The 27,396-nt window shown below is 46.1% G+C and overlaps 1 protein-coding gene across 6 annotated transcripts in view; it reads left to right on the forward strand.

Annotated features, from left to right (window-relative positions):
- PCNX2 (pecanex 2) overlaps nucleotides 1-27,396 on the forward strand; it is a 281,732-nt gene that overhangs the window by 204,980 nt on the left and 49,356 nt on the right. For 5 of the 6 annotated variants that reach the window (XM_079900242.1, XM_079900240.1, XM_079900244.1 and 2 more), the window contains 2 exons: nucleotides 17,139-17,197; nucleotides 21,477-21,692. In XM_079900242.1, coding sequence (XP_079756368.1) covers nucleotides 17,139-17,197; nucleotides 21,477-21,692 — 275 coding nt within the window. The remainder of the gene's footprint in view (nucleotides 1-17,138; nucleotides 17,198-21,476; nucleotides 21,693-27,396) is intronic. The other variant, XM_079900241.1, reaches the window with a different exon arrangement.

Consider the following 27,396-nt stretch of genomic DNA (forward strand, 5'->3'; position numbering starts at 1 on the left):
GGTGGATGAGGCTAGATCTTGTCTTTCTGGTGGGCAGGTCCACGTCTGGTGGTGTGTTTTGGGGTGTCTGTGACCTTATTATGATTTTAGGCAGCCTCAGTGCTAATGGGTGGGGTTGTTTTCCTATCTTGCTAGTTGTTTGGCATAGGGTATCAAAGCACTGTAGCTTGCTGGTCATTGAGTGGACCTGGGTCTTGGCATTGAGATGGAGATCTCTGCGAGAGCTTTTGCCGTTTGATATTACGTGGGGCCAGGATGTCTCTGGTGGACCAGTGTCCTGAACTCGGCTCTCCCACCTCAGAGGCTCGGGCCTGATACCAGGCCAGAGCACCAAGACCCTGTCAGCCTCATGGCTCAGAGGAAAAGGGAGAAAAAAAAAAGAAAGAAAGGAAAAAAGTAAATAAAATAAAGTTATTAAAGTAAAAAATATTAAAAATTAAAAAATTAAAAAGTAATAAATAAAAACAGAAAGAGCAACCAAACCAAAAAACAAATCCACCAATGGTAACAAGTTCTAAAAACTATACTTAAAACCCCTAAAAAAACAAAAAACAGACAATCAGAACCCTAGGAATAATGGCAAAAGCAAAGCTATAGAGACAAAATCACACACAGAAGCATACACATACACACTCACAAAAAGAGGAAAAGGAAAAAAATATACATATATGTTAAAAAAAAAAGGAAGAGAGCAACCAAATCAGTTAACAAATCTACCAGTGGTAATAAGCTCTAAATACTAAACTAAGCTAAACATAAAACCAGAAACAAATTAGATGCAGAAAGCAAACCCCAAGTCTACAGTTGCTCCCAGAGTCCACCGCCTCAATTTAGGATGATTTGTTGTCTATTCAGGTGTTCCACAGATGTAGGTACATCAGGTTGATTGTGGAGCTTTAATCTGCTGCTCCTGAGGCTGCTGGGAGAGATTTCCCTTTCTCTTCTTTGTTCTCACAGCTCCTGGGGTTCAGCTTTGGATTTGGCCCGGCCTCTGCATGTAGGTCTCGGGAGGGCATCTGTTCTTCACTCAGACAGGACGGGGTTAAAGGAGCAGCTGCTTCGGGGGCTCTGGCTCACTCAGGCCGGGGGCGGGGAGGGAGGGGCACGGCGTGCGGGGCGGGCCTGCGGCGGCAGAGGCCGGCCGTGATGTTGCAGCAGCCTGAGGCGTGCCGTGCGTTCTCCCGGGGAAGTTGTCCCTGGATCACGTGGGGACAGTTTCTTGCCTTTTGGGAGGTCTGAGGTCTTCTGCCAGCGTTCAGCAGGTGTTCTGTAGGAGCTGTTCCACATGTAGATGTAGTTTTGATGTATTTGTGGGGAGGAAGGTGATCTTCACGTCTTACTCCTCCACCAGCTTGCGGTGCCTCCTTTAGAAAGGAGGCTTTAGAAACACATTGTGATATTGTGATTCATCATCCTTCTCTTTACATATAAACAATTGCTAAATAACCAAACTTTGTTATTAACGTGAAACAGATGTTTAGGCTGGAAAGTATATATGTGACTCATGGCCCTGGTTACCTTAGCCAGTGTCTCACTCCTAAAGGAGTCAACTGTCTTCAGCCCTAAAGAAGGAAAAATCCCGTTAACAATGATTTTGCTTTCATACATCAAAAGTCTTCTATAAAATGTTAAATACCATAGCTATGAGGAGACACACATAGCAGCTACCTGAAGGGCAAATAGAGCTTCCTGGCTGTTACATTTCTATTATATCCTCTGGGTTGGTTTTAAAATGTTCAATTGTTCTGGGCATTATCCTTGTCAACAAGTATACGGTAAGCATGTATGTGGGCCACCGTGCTGGGCTTTAAGATAGGAATCATTCTATGTGATTGGTCTGCAAAAAACTCGACTCTGCATTCCATGCCCTTGGTCTCAGCCTAGTCAGCAAGAAGATAATCCGTGTCACTTCATCCTCAGCTCTCCCTGAGGCAATGACGTTCCCTCAGAAAGCACCAGCTTTGCGGTCAGTCAGACCTTGAATAAAATCCCAGCCCGTATGCTCGGTTAGGTGTTTGACTTTCGGAAATTATTCAGCCTGTGAGCCTCAGTGGACTCGTGTAAAATGGGATGACGGTCTCTATGTGCCTCCCAGAAGTCGTGAACACCAAATTAACCCTGTGCCCATTTTGTTTTCCTTCCCTATATTTCTGGGTGCTATCATTTCAACTTTTAATTCCGTTAAGTCTACACATATGTTATGTATCCTTGCAACCTACCTGAAATCATTTCTGAAATGGCAGGACACAGTCAACCCATGAAAGAATACACGTGTAGACCACGGAGCATCACATCCACAACCAGCGTGCCGTGAGATGCCCCATAAATACTAGTCTTCACCATCAGGTGCTGTGTTTATTCTGAGGCCTTAGCCAGTCCCAGAGCCCAGGTCCTGTCCTTTGAGCATCACAGCTGCCTTAGTGGAAAAAACAAGATCTTCAGAGTGCCACTCTTTTGTGGTTTATCAAACAACAAAAGAGATGGTCAGAATACTTCAGCCAGTCTCTGAGCTCTCATGGGTCTTACTGTGCTACTTCCCAGCCCCTTCCTGGGTCTGTAATATAGAAGAGAGACTAGCATGGACCCTTGGAATTACAGAATCCCCTCTGGACCGTCCACAGAAGGGCGACCTCCTCCTACTCGGGGTGGAGCAGGACTTGTGTCTCACGGGGCAGCCCGTGTGGTGTTTGTCAGTCACAGCTGGGGCTCTGGTTGCTCTGAATCTGCTCCTTGTGGCATGACCCGGATACCCCAGTCACCTGGATACACCTGCTGATCCTGGAGCAACCCGCATCCTGGGGCCGTCCTTTACCAGTTTGAAGGCAGCTCTCCTTCCCTTCTCAGGTCTCTGCTTCAGGCTTAACAGTCCTATCTGTGTTTTGTGTGAAATGGTCCAGACCTTGAGCATCTCAGCCGTCCTCATCCAGTTGTTTCCTGGGTTGACCCTGGCTGTGCCCTCCTTAGACTGCTCCAGGTGTCACCTACTCAGCTCATGGTAGGGGGACCTGTTACTTCCTCTGAGTCCTGTGTTCTGCTCTCATTTATGCCTCTTAAAATTGCAACCCTCGCAATTATTTTACTCAGGTATTACCAAGCCAAGTCTTCATCATCCCACTCTCATGCATGTGTGTTTTACTGAAAAGCCAAAAGTTACATTTCCTCTATCAATTCTCAACTTCTTGGCTTTAACTCAACATTCCAGTCCTTAGAGGTCGATGTCACCGCTGTCCTTCATCATCTCTCCAGCCCCCTCACTTGTGCTGTGTGCACGTGGGCTTGCCTGTCACCATCTGGGTCTTCGTTCATGATTTGCTAATGATGATGAGCTGTACAGAGCCATGGATGCCTGACTTGGTTCAGGCCGTCAGAAGAAGGAATTCTCAACTTCACACTTTATTTTCTGCCTTTTTCAGAATGGGGAGGATTTTGCTGGATATTCTCTTCCCAGTGAGCTGTTTTAAGCATAGTTTGTAGATCTTTGTGCAAAGCATTGAGCATCTCAAAAGGCATTCTTTTTTAAGTATAAAGCAGGAAGCTTATATGGCTTGTGTGTTAATAGTAAAATGCAGCACCGTAATTCAAATTTGCAGTTATGCTGGGAGGGATTTATATATTTCAACTCGCGATTAAGCTACCCCCCAGTTTATATGGATATGTTTTCAAAGCACCTGGACAAATTTACTGTGGAGAGAAAGTCATGAAGCTCCCTTATCAGATGTCTTAGGCCTGTTAGAGCTCTCGGATGCACAGCTCGGATGCCCAACAGCTCTCGGAGTGTGTTGGGCCCTGGATATGTTACTATTAAATGTAATAAAGGCAGTAGGAACGATGCAGCAGTAACAGGAGTGATCGTCGTCTTTTTGTATTTAGTGAACACCTGCTCACCTGCTCAGACATACTCATTCCCATCCAGACACCCACTTTGGAAGTACAATTTCATTTTTCTCATTTCGCAGATCAGAAAAAGGAGACTCAGGGAAGTTCAGTAACCTGCCCAAAGTCACAGAATAAGGCAGTGGCCGATGCAAGATATTAACCAGGTCTGGCCTTATTTCAAGCCCTCTCCATTGTTTCCCGAAGCCTCTCAAAATATCTCCCACAGCAAAAAAAAAAAAACAAAAACAAACCAAAAACCCATAAAACAAAAAAACCAGTGACTGTCAGTGAAAGCATTTGCTCTTGACTCGAGAGCCCGTCTGGAAGGGAAGGCGGCTGCAGCCTGGGGCCCGGGGTCCCTGTGTGCCTCACTCCAGAAAGGCCTTCTCTGGGTCCCTAGAGGAGATCTGCGCAGTCTCTCTCTGTGGGGGGCAGCGGCAGGTGTGGCAGAGGTGGCCATGCGCCCTGTCGCCTCCTCAGAAGCAGACGTTGGTCCCAAACCTCTCCTCCGCCCTCAGGCAGGTCCAAAGTGACCCAAGTCAAAACCAACACGACTCTCCCAAGGCCACTCTCCAGTTCATCTGCTGAGCTGTCTCACTGATGACTAGACCACAGGAGCCTTGCAGCCCCTCCGCAGGCTCGGCAGGAGGTGGTGAGGGGCCACCTGGCCAGGTGTGGACCGTCGCCGGCGAGTTTGTCTTTTGCTGATTCTGCGGGGACCTTGCGATGCTCCCGCATTCCTGAGCGTGGTGCCGAGGTGCTTCTCCCCGAGGTCCCGGTCGGCCGGGAGCTGCAGACCCGCCTGCTTCTCCGCAGCCCCGGACCCTGAGCAGGGAGGCAGAGGGGCGGCCCCTTGGGTGTGGCCTGCTGCCTCTGGTATTTCCAGAGCGGGAACTGGGAGCCTCTCCCACTGGGAGACCCAGGACCACCAATGACGTGAGGCACCAGGGTGCCCAGGTTCCAGACCTTGCGGGGCTGTTAAGTAACTTGATAGGCCTGTGAGATGGATCGGGAAACGCCCTCACTTTTCCTGGGGGCTGATGGAAGGTCTTAGGGAATCCTCCCCCCGGAAGGGACTCCGAGGCTGATGCGTATATGAATCTGGGAGTTCTGAGCAATTTAAAAATGCCTGGGAGTCACTTTGAGGTTCCACATGTGTGTCTATTGATCCATGAGGCGTGTTTCGGGATTGACACGGTTTAGGACACGTGTGAGGAGGCAGTGCATTCTGGGACTTACAAGCACAGCCAGGGTGGGAAATCGGACCAAGTCTCGAACTTTCCAAAAGCGATAGAGGTGAAGAGAAGCCAGCAAGAAACAGTCTTAGTTATGCAGCACGAAGTGGAGATACCAGGCAGACTGAAGAGCCACAGAAGCTCAGAGCTTAGTGTCAGTAGATCTCAGCCAGGCGGCTGGGGACACGTGGGCTGAGTCTGTGATGTACAGCCGGCAGCCTGCCTCACGTTTCATTCCACTCTAGTAAAACTGAGCCCTGCATAAACATTTTCCTGGACTTCAGGCCACAGGTAAGCAAGAAACAGACGAGCAGGTGAGACCGTGGCCAAAAAGGCAAGAGAAAGGCAAGGTGTGAAACCCAGAGTTCCAGAGAAGGATTGTTTCTGCCTGGGACTTGGGATGTGGCAGGCCTGCAGGGGAGGAGAATCATCTTTCCCACCGGGCTTCGTAGTGTGAGATGCAAGCCTAATGCTGCTGGCAGCCTTTTTGTCCCCATGAGGTGTGAACTGGCCTGAGAACACAGCAAATGGGCAGGGCCGAGGGACGTGGAGGATGATTCCTGATGACACCATGCATCCTAGCCCCTGAGTCCAGCTGGGCTCCATTGACCTTTCAGCTGTGTGAACCAGTGAGTTCCAGATTTTGCTTAAACCGTTTCCAGTTGGGTTTTCTGTCACTTGAAATTGAGAGACTTGTAATAAGAGCAAGTGATGGCTTTTATCGAATAGATCCTTCCTTCATAATTCTATTTGGAGGGATGACAGCACGAAGGTAAGACCTTTAGCACCGTAATTCTGTGAGTCTAAATAGTCTAGAATTCCAGAGAAGGGTGGAGTGGCAGACAGGAGTCTGAGCCTCCCTCGCTCTCTGGCTGATACACCCTGTGTCTTCATCAGTCCTTCCACCTCCCTTCTCTGCCTTGGATCTGCTCAACTGGAAACCCAGGTCTATGTCTGAATGCTGTTATGTCTGCAACACTAAATGATGAACTTGGCCCCATCCTGCTGTTGTGCTGATGGATGAGAAAGCTCACACACACGTACCCAGGGGTAAGGGTTGGCACTTTGGGTGTGGTGATGAGCGATTATGCAAATGTATTCCAGAAGCATGCCGCTTTTGAGGAACTCCAGTGTGTGGAATTTCTCAGATAGCGCTGGTTTGAGCTTATTATTCATTATGCTGCAGTACATAATTTTACTCAGAGTCCTGTGCCATCCTGCTGAGCAGTTACGGAATCTAGAAAGTGCAGAGTAGGGAAGTTGACCATGCGCCTGCCGGAAGGGCTGCACCTGCCCACCTGCTTCCGGCCGTCTGGTGCTGTTGACTGGACATGTCAAGGTCACCCGGGAGTCAAGGTCACCCAGGAGTGAGGCTGTGTGGCAGAGTCCGGCTGATGGGTGGTCGCAGGGAGTATCAGCCTAGCACAGCACAAGGGCAGAGCCCTTCTCAGGCCTGGCAGCTTTTTCAGCTTTTAAGGATGTGTTGGAGATGGGATTGATTGATTCTAAACAAAGGAAGGCAGAAGGCTTCAGCTTTTCAGTCTGCGTTGCCTCGAGCCCTTTTACCGCAGGGCTCACGCGGTCCTGGCGCAGGAGATCTTCTGGGCGGATGGAGGCATCTGCGCAGTGAGGGTTCACTCCCCAGCACCGAGAGCCCTGAGCCCTTTCCAAGGCCTTGCTTGTGACCAGCCAGCACGCTAAGTGCACGTGACTGGCCACGCCCTCCCCGTTGCCGACAGAGACATGGGAGGACCCATATGGGCTGTGGGGTGACCCCTCTGAGTCCTGGGGGACCAATGCATTTCAGGCTCTAGCTTAAGACTCACTCCTTACCATTGCAGTCATGGGGTAGGGGGCGCTCTTTAATCTTGTTACTGTCGACTGAAAACAGGCACAACTGAAAAGCTGAGAATTATGTTTTATTCTGAGGACTTTCTGAGGACTTCTGTGTTTCTTGCTAATGCACCCTTAGAAGATATTAGTGTTGGGACAGGATCGTTTTGGCCTCATTCCCTTACCACCCCTACACCTAGGAAGCATATACTATATTGTAAAAGAATATTTTGCCAGAAAAATTAATGTAGGAAGCTTTCAGTATTAGTGATATCACCTGTCACTATAGGTCATACAATCCTTTTTGAAGGTTCTTGGTATTTGGTTTTATTGTTCCTTTTTTTGCCTTCTCCTCAGAGTTCATTCCCCAAGGGGCCCTACTGTTTTTCCATGCAATGCCCCTAGCCCAGAGCCCTGAAGTCAGCCTCTCAGATGGCTCCAAAGAGGTAAGGGGGGAGCCAGGATATAGAGGAGTTTTTGCAAGAAAAACCAGGTAGTCGGAACATCAAAGGGTTACTGTTAATTAAAGCAAAGCAGACATCTCAAGTGAAGGAATAGAGCGCTTTTCTCTATATGGGCAGATGAGAGAGTCTGTGCTCACAGAAATCATCCCTTGGATATGCACCTCAGCTATCTGGGGCCAGCGTCCTGTGCTTCCCCATCCTGAGTCCTCTCAGGGCATAGGGTTGGGGGTGGCTGCAGCGGCTGAGGGCTTGGTGGTGGGCGTCCTGCTTCCGTCCTGAGTTCCCTCCGGGCGCGCCGTCGGGGCGGCTGTGATGTGATGGCTCGGTGGCTGCCACATCCTTTGTCTACTGGTATGGCAGGTGGCACTTTTCATTCACAAAACCCTGAGCGTGTTTCCAAGGCTGGCTTCAGTCCCTCACTATTGAAAGCCAGGACCTGACCCAGGCTTTGCATGTGGTTGCTGTTTCGGGGTTCATGGTACTATCGGCTGATGAATGAAATTAATGCATTATGTGAACATAGGAAGCCGTGCTCTTTTTTCCTTGTCGCTTTGGAAACATTCTGCTGTCATCACTCCATAGGGTTTAGAATGCTCTTTCGTGTCTGGATTACTGTGTTTGCCTCTCTCTGTAAAGGCAATTAAGTAGACAGATGCTCCCCATCAGGCTTGTTTAAATGAAAAATGACCAATAATGGAAAAATAATCACATACATGAGAATTAGAAAAAATATTACCCGATAAGAATAACGGCAATTTAATGTATTATATTCTTTTTCTGATTTGTAATGTCTTACTAAGTTACATTTTAAAAAATTATTTGTTTTGGAGGTTGTGTGGTTGGAGCTTAATTTCCTAGAGACAGGGAAGGCTTTGGAGAGAGGTGTACTTTGAGGTTTGAGAGAAAGGAGAGAAAGTTCTTAGTGGATTTTAAAGAAAATTGCATAGAAAATGAAATTTTAAAAACGATTAATTTTAAGAGCCGTCCAAACATAATAGAACGCTAGCTTTCTAGCTAAAGTTATCATGGGCAAAGGAGAGCCACTTGGGAAGCCTTCCGAGGAGGTTTTCTTGTCATTGTCACACTGTCTGGGGGAAAAGCTGGGGCAGGTGGCAGACACTTGGAGGAGGTGAATGAACTCATTTTCTGTTGACTCTGGTCCCTGTGCTCCCAGAGCCAAGATTCAACACAATTTTAATATTTAAACTCAAATTTGAAAAACACTGTCAGGATAAAAATAATACTATTTCTTTTTCCCCATTAAAAAGTACTGATATGGTGATATCAAAACTATTTTCTGTTCATCCATTGTCAATCATGATGACCCTGGGTAACAGGCCTGTTACAAGGTTAAAGTGATTCTTAGTTTAGTTTTGTAGTAGACGGCCATAGAAAGGACTCTGTATTTTAATTTCCTACCCAAAGTGCTATGTTTGAGTTGCGATTTTATGCACTCAGAAAACTGAGGATCAGAAGGATTATGTGATTCTCTCCTTTACATCCCTCAATAATTTAATAAGTCATAAGGCAAGTGAGAAACAGAAATCAGATTTGTCAACGTAAAGTTGCAGTCTTATTCTTGGGGCTCCCCTGCCTTATTGTTTGTGTATTGTTTCCAGGCCGAATTATTTTGCATAGGGTACACCATCATTAAAAATGCAAACATGAGGGCTTCCCTGGTGGCGCAGTGGTTGAGAGTCCGCCTGCCGATGCAGGGGACACGGGTTCGTGCCCCGGTCCGGGAGGATCCCACATGCCGCGGAGCGGCTGGGCCCGTGAGCCATGGCCGCTGAGCCTGCGCGTCCGGAGCCTGCGCTCCGCAACGGGAGAGGCCACAGCAGTGAGAGGCCCGCGTACCGCCAAAAAAAGAAAAAAAAAAAAATGCAAACATGAGATGTCAAACCTGCATAAATACCTTTATTTATAATTTTAGTCAGTGTAACTGATTTGACCAGGTGCCACATGGTGATGGTAGAATTAGGAGCATCCTTTCAGTTGAACTTGATTTTGTAACAGTTCTGAAGACTGAGTGCGGGTGAGGTACAATGTTATACTTTAGGAGTGAATAAAATAGCAAAGGAAGAGTGTAGTCCATCTCAGCGGAAAGCAGAGCTGGTGTGATTTTAATAAGTGCCACGTCCCTTGAGGACTAAACAGCACCGTGTCTTAACAGGCTTCATGTTCGGAGAACGTGTCTTCTCGAGTTGTGTCTCTCCTGACACAAGTGGCTGTGAAAACGGAAGGATCTAGATGTAACTCATCAGGGCTGCGCATGTCACTGCAAAATCCTGCAGCCCCATTGCCAAGGGTTGACGTTTCTTTTTGCTGTGTGCTCATCTTGATCCAAATTCTGTGCGTACCAGTGGTAACTAATGAAAAAATAAATGTGTCTTCATCCCCAGGAGAAATAACACCCGGAACTCTAAATAAAACACTGTCAAATCCGTTTTATAAATGCTGCTCTAGGTTTTACAGCAAATCACTCTAATTCTCTTTATTTATTTATTTATTTTTTGGTACGGGCCTCTCCCTGTTGTGGCCTCTCCCATTGCGGAGCACAGGCTCCAGATGCGCAGGCTCAGCGGCCATGGCTCATGGGCCCAGCCGCTCTGCAGCATGTGGAATCCTCCCAGACCGGGGCACGAACCCGTGTACCCTGCATCGGCAGGCGGACTCTCAACCACTGCGCCACCAGGGAAGCCCCCCCTGGTCATTTAATCCTTACGAATCTGCTACAGTCCTCTGCATCTCCATCTTTTCAGTTCCCCATCTGGCTGACTCTTTGCCCAACCACATGCAGCTAGATTTTTTTATTACTGTTTTTATAGTTGCATTTGCAGAAAGAGAAGAAACACTTTTCACCCCCTAAATATTTATGACTTCCCAGTGAATGAATAGTTGGACTTCTTCTCCTGTATTTGGAGTGCTGGAGAGTCTTGGATTTTTCTGACTGAAATGGGAGAAGTGATCCTAATTTGTGACGCAAGCAAGTTAGGGTGAGAGATGAGAATCTCACACGAATGCATTGTAGTCACGGAATTCAGGCCTGCTATTAGCTATGGAGATTTTCTTAATTAAACTTTTTTTTTAAAAGCTAAGTATAGATTCACATGGAGTTGAAAGAAAGAATAAAAAGAGATCTCCCCATGTACTCTTTATCCAATTTACATGTGTTAACGTCTTGTAAAACGATCACCAGGATATTGATGTTGGTCCAGTCAAGATACAGACCAAGTCCATCCCCACAGAGACCTCTCCTGCTGCCCTTAGATAGTCAGTCACACACTCTTCCTTTCTGCCCCTCCCTCCTTCTTACCTCCTGTCAACCACTAATCGGTTCTCCAACTCTATAATTTTGTCATTGCAAGAGTTTTATATGAACGGAATCATATAGTGTTTAAACCTCGTGGGATTGGCTGTTTTCACTCACCGTAGTTCAGTGAAGATTCTTCCAGGTTGTTGTGTGTCGGCAGTTTGCCCCTTTTAATTGCTAAGCAGTATCCCATAGTATGGAAACCACAGTCTGTTTAACAACTCACCCACTAAGGGACATCTGGGTTGCTTCCAGTTTTGGGCTATTATGAATAAAGCTGCCAGGGACATTTGTCTGTGGGTTTTGGGTGAACATAAGTCTTCACTTCTCTGGCATAATTGCCCAGGAATATAATTGCTGGGTCCCATGGTAGTTTTTTTAAAGAAACTGCCAAACTTTTTTCAAAGGAGCGACACCATTTTACATCCCCACCAGCAACGCGTAAGGGTCTAGTCTCTCCATATCCTTGCAAGTATACTGATGTTTTCACTATTTTATACTTTAGCCATTCTAATGGGTGTATAGTGATATCTCACTGTGGTTTTAATCTTCATCTCCCTAATGACTTATGACATTGAACGTCTTTTTCTGAGCTTATTTGCCATCAGTAAGTCCTCCTCAGGGAATTGTTTGTTCACATCTTTGCTCACTTTCTAATTGGATTCTTTGTGGGTTTTTTGTTTGTTTTTGTTTGGTTTTCTTACTGCTGAGTTTTGAGGGTTTTTTATATATTCTAGATACTAGCACTTTGTTGGATATGCAGTTTGCAAATATTTTCTCTCAGTCTGTACCTGGTCTTTTCATCCTTTTAACAGAGTATTTTACAAAGCAAACGTTTTTAAAAAGACGTTCTTGTCAAATGCACATGGACAATTCTCCAGAATAAACCATGTGTTAGGCCATAAAACAAACCTCAATAAATTTAAAAGGATTGAAATCATGCCACATATGTTCTTCAGCTACAATGGAATGAAATCGGAAATTAACAGCAAGATGAAATCTGGAAAGTTCCCAAAGAAGTGTAAAGTAAAGCTACTTAACCAATGGGTCAAAAAACAAATCACAAGAGAAAATAAAAAATATTTTGTGATGAATGAAAATGAAAACATAATATATTAAAACTTACGGTATGTAGCTAAAGCAGTGCTCAGAGGGAAATTCATAGCTGTAAATGCCTAAATTAAAAAATAAGAAAAATCTCACATCAATAAATTAGTCTTTCATGTTAAGGAACTAGAAAAAGAAGAGCAAACTAAACCAAAGCAAGCAGACAGATGGAAATAGTAAAGCTTAAAATGGAGAGAAATGAAATAGATAATAGAAAATCAATAGAAATAATAAATTACACCAAAAGTTGATTCTTTGAAAAGATTGACAAAATTGACAGGCCTTTACCAAGAATGACCAAGAAAGAAAGAAGACTCAAATTACTAAAATCACGGAAGTGGGGACATTACTACCAACATTACACAATTGAAAGAGAATTCTATGAATTACCGTGTACCAACAAATTAGATAACCTAGCTGAACTGGAGGAATTCATAGAAACACACACCCTACTAAAACTGACTGAAAAAGAAATGGAAAATCTGAATAGACCTATAACAAGTAAAGGGAATTAATTGGTAATCAAAAAACTCCTGACAAAGAAAAGCCCAGGATGAGTTGGCTTCCCTCTGGAATTCTGTAAAATGTTTATTTTATTTATTTATTTATTTATTTTTTTGCGTTACGTGGGCCTCTCACTGTTGTGGCCTCTCCTGTTGTGGAGCACAGCCTCCGGACGCGCAGGCTCAGCGGCCATGGCTCACGGGCCCAGCCGCTCCGCGGCGTGTGGGATCCTCCCGGACTGGGGCACGAACCCGTGTCCCCTGCATCGGCAGGCAGGCTCTCAACCACTGCGCCACCAGGGAAGCCTGTAAAATGTTTAAAGAAGAATTCACATCAGTCCTTCTCAAATCTCCCAAAAAAGAGTAGAGGAAGGAATAGTTCCTAAATCATTCTGTGGGTCCAGTATTACCCTGATACCAAAGGCAGACAGTGTCATCACAAGCAAAGAAAACCTTAGACCAATATCCCTTATGAATATAGATGGAAAAATCATCAAAAAATACCAACCCGGATGAAACTTGTGTATATATTCAACTTAAAAGGTGACAGTGTCCTTCTTTAGTGTCTGGCTGCCTTCTCGATGTCCAGATTTCTCTAATGCTGCCTGCAGCATGAAGAGAACTGCTGCAGGAAGGGGGACCCCTTCCAGGGCCAGCGAGTGGGCTCTTGTCTAACACTCAGAAATGTGTCTGAGGAGACAGACATGCTGACAAAGCAAGAGACCTTATCGGGAAGGGGCGCCCGGGCGCAGAGCAGCAGCGCAAGGGGACCCAGGAGGACTGCTCTGCCACGTGGCTCGCAGTCTCGGGCTTTATGGTGATGGGGTTAGTTTCCGGGTTGTCTCTGGCCAATCATTCTGACTCAGGGTCCTTCCTGGTGGCCCGTGCATCGCTCAGCCAAGATGGATTCCAGCGAGGAGGATTCTGGGAGGTTGGTAGGACATATGGACTGGAGTCTCCTCTCTCCTTTTGACCTTTCCTGAATTCTCCTGGTTGGTGGTGGCTTGTTAGTTCCGAGTTCCTCACCAGGACTTCCTGTTGTAAGAGAACTCATGCCAGTGGCTACTCGGGTGCCTGGCCAGGGCGGGCGGGTTCAGTCTGTGGTCCCCCTCCCAGAACTACAGTCCATCCATCCTGGCTTTGCCGTATCAACAGGCATTCCAGCCAGTCACACTTCCCCATCAGAAATGGGAATACTTCTCCCATAAATTGTCTGTGTCTGTGCTGAGAAACTGGAACCTGAAGCAGTAGAATTAAGTAAATTACTGTTAAATTATTTAAGCTCCTCAGATGAGGCCACATAAGAGAGAAGGTGCTGGACTTAGATGAGGGAGGCAAAGCTTGAAGGGAGGGAACCAGCCCTGCCGTATTATCATAAGAAAGGGATGCTTTGAGTAAGTCAGTTTCTCTGGGAAGACCAATGATATTACTGGACTCTCGGCCTGTGGCGCTCAGGACAGCGTGGCCTAGCAATGAGCCTTGGCTTTGCCAGGCAGGGGCTGAGAGCACACACCGCAGACGCCCACCTGGCCACACCAGCATTCTGTACTTCTCCTGAGATTGTGGAATGAGTCGGGAGCCCGCTGCTTCTCCCTGAGCAGCAGAACTGATGTTCATGCAATAGGAGCGTGAAGGCAGAAATCCAATTACTGAGCTAATTAGCACCTCTGAGTGGTAAGCACCAAATTTACAGGAGGAAAGCACTGGAGATAAGCTCAGAATACCCAGTGTGGTTGACAGTTGGCCTTCTTAGAGAGTCTGGTGGCGAGCCAGAGGCCCTGGGGCACACAGGCAGCATAGCTTAGTTACCGCTGATCAGAATTTAGCACTCTGCAGCCAAAGCCTTTTGCAAAGATAGCCTTCCAGTTAACATAGCTTTAGAAGGTGTTTTAATTCCGTAAGGAGTTTGGTAAATGGCTTTCTTTTGGCGCAGTCCCTCTTTAAAAATTGTTTATTCTGCTGCTGAAAATTCCATTTGTCCTGGGTCTTAAGGAGAAATTAAAATTCCATTTGGGGACTAACTATGCCGACATGGCGTTCCAGCCTTCATTAGAAAGAATTTTGTTGTTTGCTTTATTTTCTGCCACCCCAGGCTCTTTTATTTTCCAAGCCCGTCTGAGGGTATTTGCAAGGAAACTGAAGCAGTAATAGAACATGGTGCTGGGGTTAGTGGCCTTTTTGAGCTGTAACAGAATATTCCTCCTTTCCAACCCATCTGTAGAGTCTGTTTTACAAAACTCAAATAGGATCCTGCCTAGATGGTTCTCAAATATCTGAGACATAGGAGGAAATGAGAATACTTTTTTTTTTCTGAAGACAAACTTTCTTATTTATTTAAAATACAGATGCATCTAAGCATCTTTTTAATCTGCTCTGATTCCCAAGAGACAAGTTCACGACTAAGCACTAAAAAGTGCTCCTCATTTAGTTAATCACACTCAGTATGTCAACAATCACATTGAAATGTTATCTAGAAGCAGTCTCCTTTTTTCTTAGCAAGTGTTATCAGAGAAAAACACTTCAGAAGCAGTATTACCTTTGACTATTCATTTATTTTGTCAACAAATGGAGTGACTGCTGCGTGCCAGATGTCAGCAAAATGGTACCTCACGGTCCTTAGGGTCTGATGTAAGAGGCAGAAGTAATCGAATTATCATGTGAGAAATGGAATATTGCTGCGTATTTGGGCCTACTTTTCAAATTAATAAATGCAATATTCTTAAAAAAAAAAAAAAAGAAAAGGAAATGGAATATTTCCTGCCATGTCAGTAAACAAAGGATGTCACAGTCATCAGCAATTGATGGTGAGCTGGTGAGCCCTGAGGGAACTCAGGAAGGAAAAGAATACCTGCCACCTAGCAGTCATCAGACTGCAGGCTTTCCCTACAGTGAGCCCTGAGGAAACTCAGGATGTGAAAACACAGGATACTGGCCCCAGATAGCTGAGGTACACATCAAAGGAATGATTTCAGTGAGCCCAGACTCTAGCATCTGCCCATACACAGAAAAGCGCTAAATTCCTTAACTTGAGGTATCTGGTTTTCTTTAATTAGCAATATGACGTTCAGACTCCCTGCCCTTTGTTGCAAAACTTCTATATATCCTGGCTACCCCCTCGCCTCCTCGGAGCAGTCTATCAGGTTTACTTGAGATGCTGCCTCCCTGGCTTGAATTCCTAGAAATTCCCCCCAAATAAAACATAACTTTCAACTTTTAGGTTGTGAATATATATATTTTTTTAGTTGACACACGCAAAGATGAGTATGACGTAGAGTGAAGGCTCCAGAGGCCGCCCACCTGGGTCCAGATCTCGGCTAGACCACTCACGAGCTCTGTGACTTTGGACATTTAATCCACGGTGCCTCAGGTTCTTGCTCTGTGAGAACAGGTATATTCACCTAAGAAGGTGGTTGTGAAGATGCAGTGAGTTCATACACGTGAAGTGCTTATATGAGTAAGTGCTACGTAAGTGGTAACGGTCAGCCTTAGTAGTTATAGTAACTGTGACACGTGCTCCGAAGGAGAGGTATGAAAGTGCACAGCACACGTGAATCTCACCCAAAGCGGGTGCCAGGAAGGCTTCCCTGAGAAGGTGATTCTTAGCTGGACGGGAAAGTTTAGAGGAGTCAACAAGGAAAAGTGGGTGGAGCTGGAAAGGAAGTCTTCCACACAGAGGACACGACAGTGTAAAGGATGCAGGGGAGGGAGGGAGGGAGAAGGAGGTCAGGGCATGTTGAAGGTGCGGAAAAAGAAAGCCAGGGTGGCTGGAGCACAGAAAGCAAAGGGCAGAGGGATGGCAAAGTCAGGGGCCAGACGTGGTAAAGATCGGACCCTCATTATGTTCAAACTTGTATGGTTTAGCCATATGAAATGGCCGTTTTTGCAGGTCATAAACAGTTGAATATCATCAACTTCATGTGGTTGACGTCAGTTTCACATTTCGTCCTTCAAAGGATGACGAGACCACCACTCAATGTCTGAAATAAGTCAAAGCTGGTCCGGCACAGTCCCTCCGAGCAGAGCAGACTGTTGCACTGATAAAGGGTTTTCGGGACATCTGAAGGTCAAGGGCCGGTGAATTTTACAGACATACATGGGCTGATACCCTCTGCAGGGCAGTCACTTGGGCAGTGACTGTTGACCCCTGAGAGGTCTGGACTGAGTCTGTCCCTCACCAGCTGACTTTCAAAAGCAAGGGGCCACCATGGGCTGGCTGGCTTGCTTACCAAAGCTGTAAGTTGAGGTGGGTTGTCATAACTGAAAAGGTTTAAAACTGGTCCTGGCGGCCACTGGTTACCATGGCTACAGGCCATCCAGCTTTTCCTAAGCTTGTGAGAGCTGTTTTTATTCTTGTGGTTCAGCCTAAGAAGGGTCTGTAAGAATGGGCCCAACTCTTGAAAGCAAGTGGTGGAGACATAGACTACTAATCACGAATTTTCTGGAATCAATTTGAAAAGAAAGGTAGCTATGTGTGCACTGCTCTGAAGTTCTGAAAGTGAGTGACAGTCCATTGGCCGTTCAAATGCTTGCTTTCATTTTGTGGACCGGGTGCTCAAAACTGATAAGATTGAAGGCCAATCTCCCATATCCTAAGTGCTAGTTATCTCTTCCCTCTGTGTGTTTTCTGTATTTTTCCCTCCCTTCCAACCCCTCCTTCTCCCGACAGCCTTGTCGAAGTGGAGCAAACACCCTAATATGTGAGCTCCATCTCCCCTGCATTTCCCACTCACACAGCTGATTCTGTGAGCCAACTGTCATTTGGAGGGATCTAATCAGGACCTCTTCCCCTTTTGTGGCCCCCTTCTAGTACAAGACGCGTGGATAATTCCAACACAAGACTGGTGGTCCAGATTGAAAAGGATCCAGGTAAGAGGATATCTTCCTTCTCTCTTTTTATTTATTTACTTTGTTGCGTAGGTGGATTCCTTCAATCCAGAAAGGGGAATTAAGTACTCACTATTTTTTAATCATTGTGGAGACAATGCATGCTGACGGTAAAAATAAAACTGTGCAGATAGAACTGATCAAGTCTCCTGATTTGGTTTAGAAATGCATTCCTCCCTTATTTAGAAATGATTAGATATCTTTTCAGTATTGAATGACCCTGTTAATGCATTTTAGTTTGTGTATGCTAAACATCGAATATGGACAATAAACCTTGGTATTAGTCTTCCGGCAAAAATTTTTTTTGAAAAATGTCAGTGTTATGATGTCCTTAAAGGCAAGCAATTCCAGGATCCAGGATCCAGAAGTCTTCAGAAACTTTGTACCACATTAAGCTATGGAAAGATTTACCTGCCAGAAAAGTACTTTTTTCTTCCGGTAATCTATTTCACTTTTAACCATCCGACCTCTTTTTTCCTCATATCAGTATGCAAATTTGAACTATTCTGTATTTTTATCCACCTCACTCTCTCTCTCCCTTGGGCCAAAAATGTTGTCTAGGAAGAATTGTGTCATGCTTATTAGCTATGTTTGAATTGCATATACATAATTAGTTTGAAATCATAATTTGGAACTTGAAAATACCTGAAGAGACAGGTTTATTTTTTGTTTAACTTTACGTCAGCCCAACTTTCAGGGGGCATGGGTTGGGGTATAAGTATCTCTAACGTGGATCTGTGGGACTCTGTAACTTTGCAGGGCCATTGATATTAGGCATACGGACAGTTTCATAGTGCGTTGCACCTTTAGTTGTTCATAATTTTGTCTCATTTTAATCTAATTATACAGATGCGTGGTCATGGTGTTCTAAGCTCTCCACTTTTAGTGGTGTAAATTCTTTTGTTTTATTCGAATGTCAAACGGTTTGAACAATTAAGCAAAAGTTAATTCTCTCATTCAGGCCTTTCCTTTAAAAGTGCTAGAGACTCAAAGTAATCTCTCATTAGTGTCTCAGGATGCATGCTGGTTCATCATAGAAAATGAAAAGCATGGCAGATCAGGAAGGCTTCATCTGCATAGAAAGTTAAGCATACTGATACTTTATGAGACAACATGACCTGACTCAGTCCATAGGACAGTTCAGTTATTTCCGTTCATCACGATTAGGTTATAAATGCACTAATTTCAATTCAGCTTTTAACTGGCATGAATGCCTAGCAATGGTATCTATAGTTTGATAGTGTTATTTTGTAGATTTCTTAGCGGTGGATCAGTGATCTTCCTTATGCGGATGCACTTGGGGCCACTCTGCACCTTCCTGCACCTCCAGTCATGCTCTGGTTCCCAAGGGTACAGAGCAGGGAAGCTCCGTTCAGATCTCTAGGCTTTATCTCGAACTTCCCTGAACTTCTGTCGCTACTCCAATAGCTGGAAGGGGTCCTTGAGCTTTGCTTTAGGCCTTTTCTCTTTGGGGCAACTCCATGCTCCTCTGACTTTCCAGAGCCAGAATCTACTGCCCAAAGAAAAGATGCTCTTAAAATAAAAGCACTGATGGCAAGCTTTCCTCCCTGCCCCTCCCAGCACTTCTAACACCCCCGAGACCACAGACCAGGAGGACTTCCCAGTTTACCCATTCTTCTCAGAAAAGGTTCTATCCTTCATCGTGAGAGATCTGACAGAGGAAATAAAAGGAGTCTGGGCCCAGCAAGGAGATGACAAGAAATGCACTACAAAGCCCCAGTTTCACACCCCTGAAACACACTAGCCTTCCACTGGGAAGCAGGGCAATCCATCACTCCATCTCCTTTGCTGTATCCTTCCTCCTTCTTGGGGTCCTGACCCACCCGATTCGAATGGCTCAGGTTAAACAAACAAGCAACAGTTGACAATACCAAGTCCTGGCCAGGATGCGGAACAGCTAGAATTCTCAGTCCCTGTGACAGGGCTGCAGAACAGTCCAGCCACTTTGGAGAACAGCAGTGCCACTCCTAGGGGTTGACTCAAGCGCAATGAAAACGTGTTCACATAAACTTCTCTTCATGAGTGTTGTGAGTGGCTTTACTCATCACCAACACTGGAAACAACGCAAAGGTCCTTGAGCTGTTGAATGGATAAGCAAACTGTAGTAGCTGCGTACAGAAGAAACAGAACAGACTGCTGCTGTATACCACAGTATGGATGAAACACCAATGCATCATTCTAAGTGGGGGTTACGTGACTAGAAGCATATGTCAAGACTCATAGGATTGGACACTAAAAAGTGTGAATTTTACTCTCTATAAGTTATTCCTCAATAAGTCTGAGTTTGATATACATATATAACTTAAAAACAATAAATTGCCTCAATATAGAATAATTTAGGGGGCTTCCCTGGTGGCGCAGTGGTTGAGAGTCCGCCTGCCGATGCAGGGGACACGGGTTCGTGCCCCGGTCCGGGAAGATCCCACGTGCCACGGAGCGGCTGGGCCCGTGAGCCATGGCCGCTGAGCCTGCGCGTCCAGAGCCTGTGCCCCACAATGGGAGAAGCTACAACAGTGAGAGGCCCGCGTAACGCAAAAAATAAATAAATAAAAATAATAATTTATATCTATGTATATAATATATAAAATATAGGTTTGTATGTAATATATTTAGATTTGTGTATAATATATAATATTATATATAGATTTGTATATAATATATAATACTAGAAATGGTTATGAATATTGTTGAATGTATGTATATATATACTGTTTATTTTCTGTATATAATATATAATACTAGCAATAATTATTTATATTGTAGAATATATGTATGTATGTATATATATGTGTGTGTGTGTACACACACACACACACACACACACACACACACACACACAGTTTATTATCTGTAAATTATATCTCAATGAAACCCTGGAGTCACTCAATGGGAATGTTCTCAGAGGCAAAATTTCTCTTAATGAAGCTGTATCATCTATGGTGTTATCTATTATTCAACAGATAGTTAGTGATTCTCTACTACGTGTTAGGAATTCTGCCAGTATTGGGATACAAAAATAAGCATATTCAGTCTTCCTTCACTGTTGGGTGCATTGGAGAAATGGAATGTTAACCAAATAACCATACATACATATACACACGAAGAAACAGAAGTCAAATTCCAACTGTGGCAAGTGCTTCAAAGCAGAGGGTCACAGTCCTGACGGCCTGTAACAGGGGACTTGGCCTGGCGAGGTGGTCAGTGAAGGCTTCCCTGAGGTGGCCGTCGAGTGGAGGTCTGAAGAATCGTAGCGGTAATAAGCCAGAGAGGAATGGAAGGAAAACCCAGGCGGAAAGATCAGTGTCTGCAAAGGCCTGGGGTGGGCGGGGGCCTGGGAGTCACTCAACCGAGAGAAGTTCTGTGTTGCTGAGCATGAAGGATGAGGAAGGGGTTAGTGGGAGGTGAGGATGGAGAGTGAAGTGGGGAGCAGACCGCATGGCGCCCCTGGTGTGACCGTCCACGCTGGGTTGATCAGGGCTGTCCTAGCTGCTTCCTATGAAGGATAACTTATGGGACCCTATTACAGGCGATGTTACAAAGTCGTCTCTATCTTAAGAGCCCTGAGAAACCACTTTGAATCCTGGGCTGGGGGGTCCTGGACGGCACCTTCCCCTTTTCCGTCTGGAAAGCTTGTTCTGGCTTTGAGGTAGAGAATCGGTGAGCGAGCAGGTCCCAGTGGAGATGCGTAGGTGAGTCACATGGCCACTGTGGTCACCTCCTTGAGAAATCGTGGAGCTTGGAATAGGGCAGGGGTCATGGGAATGGAGGAAAGTAGGAAGATGCAAAAGAATACTTGAAGAAAGTAAAATTGAGAGGCTTGGGTGGGAAGGAGTGGGAAGAAAGATCCCTGGGTTGTGGCCGACGGGATGGTGGTGCCGTTGGCCAAGGTGGAGAGCGGACGTGGGGACCTGACCTGGACCACTGCAGGGGGAAGCATCTGAAACATACAAGAGATGTTAGGTCCACGAGGAAGTAGACGGGTCGAGGGCCCAGGCCAGAGATCTCAGCTGGAGGTAGGAATTTGTCAGGTGTCTCGTTTAGACAGGAACTCAATCCATTTGTGCAGATGACATTGACCAGAAAGAGTATAGCAGGAAGAAATAGGAGGGTGTCACCACCCTGACGGGCGAAGTGTCTGAAGATCTGATTCACCCCTAATCAACAGACAGCTCCCTGTCTCCCAGGTCAAGCACATTGGAGTCGGACTCACTGGGTCTGTTATTTCTCGTCCTGTCTGCAGGGAGCGATGGCAACAACCTCAATTCCATCTTTTACGAACACTTGACGAGGGCCCTCCAGGAGTCCCTCTGTGGAGACCTCGTCCTTGGCCGATGGGGTAACTACAGCTCTGGAGATTGCTTTATATTGGCTTCAGACTACCTCAATGCTTTCGTTCACCTGATTGAAATTGGCAATGGTCTTGTCACCTTTCAACTTCGGGGACTGGAATTCCGAGGTAAGAATCTCTTTATTGTCGAAGTTGTCGGCAGTCAGTCATTTGAGTTAATTACCATGCGAAGCTTAATAAGAAATCACCCTTAAAAAGGAAGAGTGGAGCGCCTGTCCTACGGGATGAGAATTAGGGAACTTGCTACAATCACTTTGTTCCATGTATTTGGATATAACTAAACCCCAGTCATCTGAGGTAATAATAAGGTGAAACGTCTGGTGTAAACCTTCAGAGGCGCAAGTCAGGGTTTTGGTTTCATTCCTTCTGGGAAAAACTCAGCAGCAATAAGCGGGTGTGGACCATATGGAACCTGGTTCCTTGGGTTATGAGTGTCATGGTCTATTGTGGGTGAGTCATTTAGTGTCTCTTAGCTTTTTTTTTTTTTTTATCATCTGTAAAATGATAATAAGAATGGCTGCCTCATAAAGTCATTGTGTGATTTAAATGAGATCACGTACGAGCAGGCACTACACGAATGCTTACTGCCCTGTGGTGACAGAGTTGGCCTGAATCTTGGAAGTGTGACTCTGTTTTTTCCATGAATCAGACGCTGCAGTTGTGTCGCGATCACGCAAGGATCAGCGTCACAGATGTACTCATGGGCCCGTCTCCTGGGTTCTTTGTTTATCCTTGATTCATACACGCCTTTCTCCAATACAGCCCTCCCTCTGTGTCAGGCAATGTTCTAATGCTGGGGATGCAGTGGGCACGTGACCTTGAGTGTTACCCTCATGACGTGGAAAATGAACAAGTAGACAAATGAGCAAGGCAGTCACAGCTTGCAGAAAAGGTATAAGGAGGTGAATAAGGGTCTGTGACCGAAATCATTGCAGAGGGTGAGGAAGTGGTACATGAGATGGGATCGTCAGGGAAGGATCCTGAGGAGAACAGGAAGAAGAACGTTCTAGGCCCAGAACTGGGAACTGCTGAATGTCTGAGTCGGGAGCAACTGGGAAGGAATGACCTGACCAGAGAGGATGGGAGGCCGGGTCATGGGGGCCTCCTGGCCAGGGGGAAGGGCTGCCTTTTTCTTCTGTGCACAGTGGGGAGCTATGGAGGGTTCTGGAAAGGGGGATGACTGACCTAGTTTGCACCTGAAGAGCTCGTTCTGGTAGCCGTGCGGAGAGGGTGCCAGAGGGGACGAAAGCAAAAAAGGGGGGACCGCTTAGGAGTGTCCTGTAGTCACCCCAGCAGGAGAAGATGCTGGAGGCACAGACGTGCTAGGAGGCTCGGCGGTGGACGGGCCCACGTGTTGGGGTGAGGGAAGCCGGAGTGCTCAGGCTGCTCCCCGCTTTCTAGGTTGAGTGCCTGGTGGGCAGGGGTGCGTTTACTGAAGCTGGGAAGCCTGAACGAGGAGCAACACGTTTGCATTTGAGGATGCAACCAACAGCTCCATTTTGGGTACTTTCAAATGCGCTTGATTCATCCAAGTGAATACGTCAGGTAGCTAGTTGGGCGTATGAGTCTAATATTCACTTGGGAGACATTTATTCAGCACTGCTAGTGTGTCAAGCACAGGCTTAGGTGCTTCGAGTACAGAAGTGAAGGCCCCACCTTAAGGAGCTTGGAGCCTCGTGCAAGACACGCAGACACGCGATGGGCAGTTACGGCTCAGCGAGGTGAGTGTGAAGGTGGACTGTACATGGGATGCTTGGGGGCCAGAGAAGGGGCACTGCAATCGGACTGGAGTCTGGTCAGCTCGACAGAGGAGGGAACAGCTGGTGTGATGACAAAGAGGCACGAAGGAGCCAGATGTGGTTTCCAGGTGGTTTGGGAAGAAGGGGTCACAGAAAATGCTAGAAGGGTAAACAGGAGTCAGGTCATGGCCATCCAGAACCTCACAGTGACTAAAGGACACCTTTCACCCAAGAACAGTTGGCCATTTCTTCACTTTTTAAAAACTATTACCTGAAGAGGATTCTTGTGCATCCTTAGAAATTCTAGGAATCTAATTTAGGGAGATTATTTTGGAAAAGGTTTTTGGGCTGAGGGAGTAATGATCAGATTGTACAGAAAAGAGAGGCAGTGTTTCCCCGGCATTTTGCACAAATACCAGAAAATGCCACGGAAGGTGGTGGAAATTGTGTCTCTGGTGCAATAATGCAATAGAATTGCCTATTTTGACAGCTTCCTGTTTTTCCCGAAATTCAAAGGAAGAACTTTGAAGGTTTGCTGAGTTAAATCTGAGTTACTCTTATAGCACAAGTTCTATGTGGCCTACAGCTTTTTTCGCAAGTTAACCCATCTTTGAATTGAAGGGGCTCAAAGTTAATTAGATTCTAGAAGTCGGCCAGCCCCTCATCACCAACAGGGGTTCTTTTTTTTTTTTTTTTTTTTTGTGGTACATGGGCCTCTCACTGTTGTGGCTTCTCCCGTTGCGGAGCACAGGCTCCGGACGCGCAGGCTCAGCAGCCATGGCTCACGGGCCCAGGCGCTCCGCGGCATGTGGGATCTTCCCGGACCGGGGCACGAACCCGTGTCCCCTGCATCGGCAGGCGGACTCTCAACCACTGCGCCACCAGGGAAGCCCAACAGGGGTTCTTTTTAAAAAAACTTTTTATTGACGTATAGTTGATTTACAATGTTTTGCTAATTTCTTCTGTACAGTAAAATGACTAAGTAATACACATATATACATTCTTTTTTATATTCTTTTCCATATGTTTTATCCCAGGAGATTGAATATAGTTCCCTCTGCTATACAGCAGGACCTTGTTGTCCATCCATTCTCTATGTAATAGTTTGCATCTACTAACCCCAAACTCCTAATCCGTCCCTCTCCCTCCCCCCTCCCCCTTGGCAACCACAAGTCTGTTCTCTATGTCTGTGAGTCTGTTTCTGTTTGATAGGTAAGTTCACTCGTGCCATATTTTAGATTCCACATATAAGTGATATCATCTGGTATTTGTCTTTCTCTGTCTGACTTACTTCACTTAGTATGATAACCTCTAGTTGCATCCATGTCACTGCAAAGGCATTATTTCATTCCTTTTTATGGCTGAGTAGTATTCCACTGTACATATGTACCACATCTTCTTTATCCGTTCGTCTGTCGATGGACATTTAGGTTGTTTCCATGTCTTGGCTGTTGTGAACAGTGCTGCTGTGGACATTGGGGTGCTTAAGTATTTTTGAATTATAGTTTTGTCCGGATACATGCCCAGGAGTGAGATTGCTGGATCATATGGTAACTCTATTTTTAGTTTTTTAAGGAATCTCCATACAGTTTTCCATAGTGGCTGTACCAATTTATATTCCCACCAATAGAGTAGGGGTTTTTAATCTACCACAGTGAATGTTTTGGTCTCACCTCATACGAATTGTTTTCTTTTTTGACTTAACCATTCATGTCTAGGGCTGGCTACCAGCCCTGGCCCCTTCGTGCGCTCAGCCTCCAATGGGCGGGATGAGGCATCTTCACAGCTAGGTGGTCTCCGGGCTCCAAAGGGGGGAACACAAACACTGCAAGGCCTCTTATGGCCCAGCCTCCAGGACAGGCACCAAGTCACCCCTACCATCTTTCATCGACCCCAGCCAATCCCAAATACAGCTCAGATTCAAGTGGTAGAAAAGGGGCCCTGTCACACTGCACGAGTCACTGGGGGCCAATCTTATAACAACATACCAGACTCCAGAAACGTCACTGGGTGAAATATGGAAGGAAGCTGGGGACCAACATAGATGTGTTGGGCACAAGACAGAGGCAGTGATCGTGTAAAGTGATTGCCCAGGAATGATGTCTTGAGAAAAAAAGCCAGCTAGCCTTCCCCGACGCCCCTCACTCCTGTACAATACCTCTTCCTTGATCTAGTTCTGCTGGAGTTTGGAACACAGGGCTATTGAGAGGTCATATACCTTGACGAAATCTAAATTATGCTTTTGTTGCAGGAAGAAACCAGTTGACCTAAAAAGCCCGATCTGTTTTCTATCTCTTTGCACCATCCAGTACCGTATTCCCAGGGAAGATCTTATTTTCTTTTTCCTCTTTGGGTATTTCTGCAAGATATATTTTTAGAACTTCACTTTTCTTTCCGTTTTCCCATCTTCCCAAATAGCAGGCTTTATTTTGGTCAAATTTTCGCCTCCTTCAGCACAGCCTGGGGCAGTCAAAATACAGATGCATTAGGCCTCTCTCCCGAAGCGTACCAAAGCCACCAGTGAACAGATGAGCTGCTCCCGGCACACGTCAGCTCTGACTCAGGAAGTGAACAGTACACCCTAGAGGAAGCGTCCGCAAGGCCGGGGGGCAAGAACGTGCATCCGTCTTTCTCTCACTGAAAGGGATGCATTTGTATCCCTAGGAATTTTTAGTTGCAAATGACAGAAATCATCTCTGGCTAACTGAAGCAAGGGAAGGGTTTACTGGAAGCTACTACACGGGGCACAGACTCGCCGAGATGGCTGGGGAAGCAGGCGTGGTGGCTATCACGCGAGAGCCTGAAATCGCACGGCAGCGCTGAGCCTGTGAAGGGGTTGCACGTCGGCTGGTGGACCCAGCACTGCCCTCACGTCACTGACGTCATGACCCTGGATATTGGATGCTACTGCTGTTATCACTTCTGCCCCCAAAACAGGATGAATGGCCTCTGCCACCACCTCCCTTCCCTTCCAGAACGCTTTCCACGCGAGCCCTGCTTCTTTGTGTCACTAGCTCATGCGTCCGCATCTGGTGTGGGTGTGTCTGACGGATAAGATGCTGAGGTCGCACGCATGTGCTCTAGATGCAAAGGAGAGGAGGACAGAGAGGGTCTGACTTTTCAGTTCCTGTAGCAGGAGGTGACGACTCCCTCTCGCCGAGACTTATAACATGGGTACATTCGTTGCTGTCCTGCTAGTTGCTGTAATAGTTGAGTCCCAGATCTCAGGGGCTGACACAATAGATGTTTATTTTGCATTCATATAGAGTCCGATCAGTGAGAGGAGGTGGTGGGGTGAGGGGCTGGTACCATTCCACGCTGCCAGGGATCTTGGGCAGTAGAAGTTCTGCCTGTTCCCTAGCGCACTGCTTTTGGGGTCACCCTGGGCTTCAGTGTCAAGCTGGCAGAGAGTGGAGGATTGCGTGAAAGATTGTTATGGGCCAGTTCTGAACCTGGGATGCATCATTCGCTCTTAAATTCTGTTGTCCAGAATTGACATGACTATTGCGTTGGCCGAGAAGTTCCATAACATCTTATGGAAAAACCCGAACGCACTTTTCGGCCAACCCAATGTAAGAGAAATGTTGTCCAGCTGAGTACCCAGGAGAAGAAGTAAAAAAGTTTGGTGAACAGTTAGCTGGTCTCCGGCACTGTGGGTAGTTTCCAAACGGAATAGGGGTTCAGATCCTGGGTAGCCCAAAAGATTGATCAGGGTTCACGGTACATCCTATTTCCACTGGATGATGCTATAGTGAATGATTGATACCAGTTCAAATCGAGAATACAAGCAAAGAAGCCACGTTCTCTCCTCCTCCTTTGGGCCTGTGCATCCCAGAATACAAATACAATTTTTTGTTGCCGAGCGTGTAATGAAGCAGGACTGCACAGCTGCTCTTGGGCTTATGGGTATCCCTCGCATTTACCCAACCAGAAAGCCTTGAAGGAAACCATTCGAGAGTTGGCTTTAAATCTAAGTCGAGGAAACGGATAATGCACTTTAGAAGGTCCACAGTGTGAGGGGCACCAAGTCCAAGCCTTTGCAAAAGAAATGGAATCCGTTGGATTGGAAAACG

Source organism: Stenella coeruleoalba, assembly GCF_951394435.1.
Source record: "Stenella coeruleoalba genome assembly, chromosome: 16".
Lineage (NCBI taxonomy): Eukaryota > Metazoa > Chordata > Mammalia > Artiodactyla > Delphinidae > Stenella > Stenella coeruleoalba.